Source organism: Artemia franciscana, chromosome 4 (genome assembly GCF_032884065.1).
Source record: "Artemia franciscana chromosome 4, ASM3288406v1, whole genome shotgun sequence".
NCBI classification, from domain to species: Eukaryota; Metazoa; Arthropoda; class Branchiopoda; order Anostraca; family Artemiidae; genus Artemia; species Artemia franciscana.
Genome location: NC_088866.1, coordinates 25,431,804 through 25,440,012, shown reverse-complemented (window position 1 = coordinate 25,440,012; position 8,209 = coordinate 25,431,804). Strand labels below are relative to the sequence as shown.

The 8,209-nt window shown below is 36.8% G+C and overlaps 1 protein-coding gene across 1 annotated transcript in view; it reads right to left on the bottom strand.

Annotated features, from left to right (window-relative positions):
* Positions 1-491: 491 nt before the first annotated feature.
* LOC136026199 (MFS-type transporter SLC18B1-like) overlaps positions 492-8,209 on the bottom strand; it is a 155,245-nt gene continuing 147,527 nt past the window's right edge. Inside the window, exon 12 of the mRNA XM_065702524.1 lies at positions 492-891. Within this exon, the coding sequence (XP_065558596.1) occupies positions 589-891 (303 nt within the window). The 3' untranslated portion in view covers positions 492-588. The remainder of the gene's footprint in view (positions 892-8,209) is intronic.

The window sequence follows — 8,209 nt, the reverse complement described above, 5'->3', positions numbered from 1 at the left end:
ATTCTCTGAAAGTTCCAACCTAATACCCAAATCCGTTTTTGATACGTCCTTTTGACATTCTGCATGCACATCGTGTGTTTTGATTTATTTCGAACTCCCCGTCAATATTCTGTCAAATTTTTAACTTCATATGGTTAGCTTTAATTGTATTAGTATCATAGTAGTAGTGGTAGAAATAGGAACAGTAGAAGCAGTAAGTGTGTTATTATTAGTGGTAGTAACAATAGTAGCAGCAGTAGCAGGTACATTTTGCCTTGTTAAGCTTAACAAGCTAAGCTATGAGTAGGATATTCAGGTCAACTGAATATCCTACTCATGATATATAATTTAGACACGCCAATGCACAATCTCTGCAACTTCAAGCCCCGCGGCAGGTGGAATCAAACTCCAGGCCCATATTGCCAAGCGGAAAGAAATTCACGGTGCCACCACAGGGCTTAGAATTAATATGCTCTGAGCGGTAGAATTTCCCTGTATCACTAAAAGCATCATTTATAATTACGACAACGTTGTATTATACAAGTAAATACAAAATGAAATAACATACCCTAAACGCTTCAAACAAAAATAAACTAAAACTCATGAAACTCAACTAGGGTATCCAGCCACCGTTCCTGATCTAAGACGCGGCTCGTGTTTTCTAGTTTTTCGTGGCACTGGAATTGATATACTTTTAACCGTTAATGATTCCGCTGGTGAGCCTGGCTGGCTAACAGTAACACTTAGTTGGCCATAGTCACCACTCTCCATAATTGAAAGATGGAAATGAGGAGGTTTAAAATCAGCCTCTGGCGGTGTTGGCTTTCCAGCCTCAAGTAATGAAAGTGGAACGGGTGGCCGACGATTGGCTCTGTAAGAGGTTATCAATGAATGAAGGACCGCAGCTGCTACCTGAAATGGAAATTGTTTTGGAACTTAGTTTTCTGGGATAATACATACTAGCACATTAGACTAACCGAAAATTTGGTTTGAGAAGTTTTTTTTTACTTTTTTGTTAATAATTCGTAGATTAGATCAAAGAAAAAAAGGTTATAAGTCTTAATGATAGCTTCTGAGCTTCTAAATAGTTAAAAAAAAATACTTATTTCTTATATTATATTTTTGGAAATTTTTATAGCATGAGTGCTCTGAGAGGGAGGACGCTCCTTTTCCACTAAGTTTTTTTCCTTTTCGAAATTCAGGCAAGGAGAGTGAAATATGACACAACCCAAAGTGTTAACCATTTTTCAAGAAGATCAGAGGAAGCAGGTTTTAGAACATCCTGTATGGAAGCCCTTTTAAAAATGGTTTGGCGGCTCACAGACCCTTCTTTTAAAAACTGATGTTATTTTATGAAAATTGAGGGCGCCAAATACTTTTCAGAGGGGTGTTATAATACACGTGGCATAGTACTACATCGCCACTATAACTACATTTATCATGTCCAATTACCTGGCTTCAACTCATGAGTTTCCCGACCGGATTCACGTTCTTTCTGGGCAGAATTGCAATATGATTTACCATGGGTATACTATTCTTTTTGCCTCTATTAAGGTCTCAATAACTTGGTAAAAAAAAAAAATCAAGTATAGAGCTCGCTTTAAACAGCATTTTGGGTCTGCAGCATTTTGAGTCCAATTTGTTTTGGTAGCAATAAGTGTAAAAAAAAGGCTCTCACATTTGTTAAAGGTTGCAAATAAAATCCGTACGCTTGGATCTAATTTTAAACAATCAGTTATGCGTGCGGCATTAAGATCCAAAAATCAATAAAATATTTTTGTGATAAATAGGTATTGTGCCAACTAATTGAGTTAATTAAGCGCTCTGTTCTTGCACTAAATTGCCCTCCGAACAGGGCTGCTCTTAGGGTGTGTGGCACCTGGGGCGGAAACAATCATGGCAACACCTGACTAAGCATAAATAAAACAGTCCCAGAAGCCCCATCCCCGACGTCCTCCAAGTCGCGTCCCCTTTCACGGCACTTAGGGTAGCTCTTCCCGGTCACCCCTCCCCCTTTGGACGGCCCTGCCTCTAAAGGCAGATATTTCACTAACAGATAATACAAATGAATCAATAATAAATCGATAGTATTTCGCAAATAAGCGCATATTAGGAAAATGTTAAAAAAATATAAAAAAATACTTATTTTGCTTCATCATCCGAATGATACTTGATGATCATCTCCTCATCAATCGATGATATTATTTCCATCGATATACATTTTGATAAGAATTTATGCGAAGGACTAGCAACAATTTACGAAAATGTAGGGGAAGGCATAGATTTTTTCATTTTTAAAAAATGAAGATGCAAAACAGGTGTATTTCCGAATCTACCGGGGTATCTTTGCCTTTTTAAAGTTATTTCTAGCTAAAATAACAAAAAAGGTAGTTTCCAGAATTTAGGGGGATCGACACCCCCCCCCCTCTCCGACATGCACACTCCAATTCATGCCCAAGATGTGAAGATAGTTGTAAGAAAAAAAATGTCGTGTGATATATTTAGTTATTAATAATTCACTATCTTCTGAGAAAAGTTAGTTTACAATTAAAAACCATGATATATAAGTGAAATATAAATAACGAAAAAAGGGGATGTTTTACGCTGTCACATCAAAGCCGCTGATCGAATCTAGGAACTGCTGACCGTAGAATGAGAAGTATCGGTGTGATGAAAAAGCTTTAATTATTATTCACTATTAAACAAAAATTTTTTAACTGAAAGTAAGGAGCGATATTAAAACTTAAAACAAAGAGAAATTACTCCGTACATGAAAGAGGCTTTTTCTCCCCAACGCCCCGCCCTTTTTCGCTAAAGTTTGACTCTTTCTCTTAACTCTTCTTTTTAAAACAGTAAAAAACCTTAGCGTAAAGAGCGGGGCGTTGAGGAGGAAAAGCCCCTTTCATGTACGGAGTAATTTCTGTTTGTTTCAAGTTTTAATATCGCTCCTTACTTTCAGTTAAAAAAAACTTGTTTTTTTTTTTGTTTAACTTCTGAACGTTTTTGAATTAATGCATGTTTTGATTTTGGCTCTCCGCACATAAATAATTAAAAGGAAATTTGCTTATTATTTTTTTTTGGCTAAATGGCTTTCTCATAGTTTTAATCGGAAGATTTTGAGAAAAAAGGGAGCGGGGGAGGAGGCCTAGTTGTCCTCCAATTTTTTGATTACTTAAAAAGGCAACTAGAACTTTTAATTTTGTTTAACTTTCATTAATAAAAAATATACGGAACTTGCGAGTGAACTTACGTAACGAACTTTTATATTCGTATGTTTTATTACGTATATGAGGGGGGTTCACCCCCTCGTCAATACCTCGCTCTTTACACTAAAGCTTGAATTGTGTCCCAACTCTTTAAGAATGACCCTAAATCACAAAAGCTGTAAAATAAATAGTTGAAATTACTAAAAATACTGTAGCGTAGAGAGCGAGGTATTACGAGGAGATGAACCCCTCATATGCGTCATAATTTCTGTTCGGCTTAAGTTCTAATGCAGCTCCTAACTTTCAATTGAAAAAACTTTTCATATTTATTTTTTCATTGTTTTTTAAATAACGCTAGAAAATCCTGCGCCCCCTTCGTTGAAATTCTCTTCCCCCATGACAAACTCCTCCATGAAAAGATCCTCCCACGTAACTCCCCCCAAAATCTCCCCCCCACACAAACCAAAAAATACCCCTGAAAACGTCTGTACACTTTTCAATAACGATTACTGTATGTAAACACTGGTCAAAGTTTCTAACTTGCAGCCCCTCCCACGGAGACTGTGGGGGAGTATGTCGTCCCCAAAGACATAGTTATTAGGTTTTTCGACTATGATGAATAAAATGGCTATCTCAGAATTTTTATCCAGTGACTTTTGGGAGAAAATGAGCGTGGAGGGGGCCTAGGTGCCCTCCAATTTTTTTGGTCACTTAAAAAGGGCCCTAGAACTTTTAATTCCCGTTAGAATGGGCCCTCTTGCAACATTCTAGGACCACTGGGTCTATATGATCACCCCTGGGAAAAACAAAAACAATCGAATAAGCACGCACCCGTTTCTGGATTTTTTGGAAAATTCTGGATTTTCTGTTCAGCGGAGAGAAGAAATTACAAAATGTATAAATAAAAATACATCCATTATTCGTTAAATGAAAACAATCAGACTTTTAACAGACATTTCCAAGTAAAAAAAAAAAACTCCTATTGTGCTGCTTCAAGGCTCATGGTCTAGTGATTTGCTACTTTACCACCTTTACCACCAGTCTCGACAGCAGTGACGGCCCAATTACTCCGACAAGGTCCATAGCCGCTACCTCTTTCTTCCTTTAATCAGGAAGAACTTTTAACGGCGATTCCCTCAGGGCAAGACGCAGGTGTATGATACGCCATAAAGAATTTTACTTTTGCTTGCTACATAATAGTTTCTTTGATTCTTAAAAACCTTCAGGGCCCGCTAGAGAAGGAACCTCCAAGACGCCGGACCCTAGAGAGCAATTCCATCAGGCTCCTTAGCATCCAATTCCAGTAGGACCCTAGCAACCAATTTCGTTGGAGGCCCTAGCATCTAATTCCGAGGGGCCCCCTAACCTAACCATAGGAGGCCCTAGCATCCATTCTCACTGGTGGCCCTTACATGTAATTCCACTGGGCCCCTAGCAACAAATCCCACCGAAACCCCTAGCATACAATTTCACCGGGGGCCCTAGTGACCAATTCCACCCAGCAGGCGCTTATCACATAATGCGTTTTGTTTAATTATTACGTAATAGGACTTGTTAGAGTCTGCTAGTCAAGCGGGGAATCCCTGGTCGTAATTAAGGGCGCACACGTGGGTGTTACGTAATAATGGTACACATGTGGGTATTACGTAATGACAAGTTCTTCTACCCTAGAAGAACACACGTATAGACAGTTGATAGACTTATCTATCAATAAATAAACTGACATCATTTTATGCATTCCTAATAACAGCTCATGCCAGATTCGCCTCTCACTCAATCGAACTATCGGTCTTCGCTTTTTCTATAATTAGCCATGGCTTGATACCTACAATTACTTGATTTTAATCAAAATTAGCCTTGGCTCGATGCCTACAACTACATGAAGAGTGTCAAAAAGACTGTCAAAAATGACAGTTTTTTGGCTGAAATAAATGTGTACGTTAACCGTTTATTTTGTAGGGCTACTTGCACCTTTAGGAGCGAATGCCCCACCGTACAGCGTTACTGCCTCTGAAACTGAAAGATCAATATGGCCAGAGTTTTTCGAATCAATTGACTATCTCAAAATTGACTATAACAGGGCCAATCTATGTCGACTTTTTTCGTCGTGAAAATTATTGTTGGTTAATTTCTTCTTCATGAAACTTATTGCAATTTTATTTTATCTTCATGAAAGTTTTATGTTGATTTTTTTTTTGTGAAACATGTTTCATATTGATTTTTGTCTTCGCGAAACATGTTTTACACTTTTTTCTCTCTTAATGAAACTAGTTGCACGTTGATTTTTTTTTCATAATACAAGTTGGATGTTGATTATTTCTTGGTGAAACCTCTTGTATGTTAATTTTTCATCGTGAAACTTGCTGTACTTTTAGTTTTTATTCGTGAAACTTGTTGTACGTTGGTTTTCTTTCATGAAACTTAGTTTATCTTTATATTTTTCTTTGTGAAACATGTTGCATGTTGTTTTTTTGTACATAAAACTTGTTGCATGCTGATTATTTGTTCATAAAACATAATGCATGTTGATTTTTTTGCTCGTGAAACTTATTGCATACGTATTTTTGAAACTTCTAGCATATAGTATTTTTTTTCGGGAAGCATGATGCATGTTGATTTTTTGTTCGTGAAAAATGTTGCATGTAGATTATTTCTTCAGGAAACTTAATGTATCTTGATTTATGTCCTCAAGAAACTTGTTATATTTTTTATTTATTCGTCATAAACCCTGTTGCACGTTGATTTTTCTCTTCTTGAAACTTGCACATTGGTTTTTCTCCTCGTGAAACCGGTTTTGTTTGTGAAACTTGTTGCGTGCTGACTTTTGTTCGTGATACTTAATTTATCCTAATTTTTCTTCGTGAAACTTATTGTATGTTGATTTATTCTTTCATGAAATTTAATTTACCATGATAATTTGTCTTCGTGAAACTTGTTGCATTTTGGTTTTTTCTTCGTGAAACATGATGCATGCTGATTTTTGTTCGTGAAACTTGCTGCATGTGGATTATTTCGTCAAGAAACTTAATGTATCATGCCTTACGTCTTCGAGGAACTTGCTTGTATTTTCTTTCTTCTTTATGAAACTTGTTGCATGCTGATTTTTCTCTTTGTGAAACTTGTACGTCGATTTTTCTCCTCATGAAACCGGCTTTGTTCGTGGAAGTCGTTGCATTTGTTCGTGAAACTTAATTTATCTCGACATTACCTTCGTGATACTTATTGTATGATGATTTATTCTTTCGTGAAACCTAATTTTTCATCATATTTTTTTCGTGGAACTTGTTGTATCTCTAGTCAATTGATTCGAAAAACTATAGGCATATTGAGCAATCAGTTTCAGAGGCAGTAATGCCGTACGGTGGAGCATTGTTTCTAAAGGTACAGATAGCCCTACAAATAAACGGTTAAGGTATACATTTATTTTAGCTAAAAAGACTTTCCCACAGCAAAGTAGAGTCTCAGCCATTTAAGGGTACAAAACAACAATTCTAGCCAATAGAAGAACAAAATGTTATTGTTTGAAAATTTTGGGTAACTTGATTTAGGATTACCGACAAAACTATACGCGTATTGAGCCTCAAGTTTCAAAGACAGTGATGCCGTACGGTAGTGCATTTGTTTTTAAAAGGTGCAGGTCGTCCCACAAAACAATGGTTAACACATACATTTGTTTTAGCCAAAAAGACTGTCCAACTGCAAAGCGGTGTTTTCAGCCATTTTGTGGTGCAAAACTACAAAATTAGCCAAAAGAAGGCCAAAATGCTATTGCGTGAAAATTCTGGGATAGTTAATTGATTTAGAATTATCGAAAATCTCTACGCACATTGGGCCTCGAGTTTCAGAGACAGTAATGCCGTATGGTAGCGTATTCGTTTTTAAAGGTGCAGGTAGTCCTACAAGATAAACGGTTAACATACTCCTAATTTAGCCAAAAAGACTGTCCTAAAGCACTCATGCATCCGTGATCTTTTTTCTAGCAAAGAAAAGCAAAGCTCTTTATTTTTGCTTATAGGAGCTTTGTAAAACATGGAGTAAAGCGTAAATAAAACGTTACCTCTAATAACAACCCTCATCCTCTGGAGTCACTTGGTAGGACCCCCCTTCTTTAATTCATGGTTCTTTTTGCATGTATTTTATCCTTTATAAGCTTTTTTCACGTTTTGTTTTTTTCTGTTTTTGAGTTTGAATCCCTTTTTTCTGTGTTTTAATAACGCTTATAAATTCATTTTTATTTTTACAATTTGTTTGTACAATAAAAGTTTGTATCTTTTATATTTATTGATCCAGGTTAAAACTTCGATAGCTAATCACTTACGCAATTTAATGATTTTATAGCCCATGTACATTGGATGCTCGTTCAAGAATGGCCTTAATGTAAGTGTAAAATCATGTCTACTGAAGAGGAAAAGAAAGATTTTTGATCATGTTTGAAGGTTTACCACATTCTACCCATAATGATGTTCTCGCTTTTATTTCATTTCTGATAGTACGTTCAAGCTCAAATAGAGTAAAAGACTCCATTACTAAAATAGATACGCTAAGAGCAACCCGCAATATTATCAGATAAAACTTTCTAAAAGCATTATCCACCATGCAAGTGCATACCAAATTCAAGCAATTTCTAGTAACCGATTTTCCCTCTGCGTGTCAGTTGTTGCAGCCATATGAGAACACGGAATTAATTTAATTCTTCTAGCTTGCGCGGACAGGGGATTCTCCTTGCATGTAATAGGTTATCATGTGAAATGTATTAGCCGAATCGAAATGTTTGAAAGACTTTCTTGGCCCAGCTATTTAGCGCTCCATTCCGTTGGGAGGGGGGGAATCAAACTTCTCTCGTGATAAGCTATGACCCTGGACGATGTGAATAGGATACTGGAATATGCTGTCCAAGGACTCCCATTATGAGAATCCTGGACAACGGAGTTCCAAGGAAAATTACCCCAAGATCATTTCACATCCATTTTGGGGCCAAAAAAAGAAAATCTGGATATCCTCAAAAGGGGTATAAGGCCATTGTA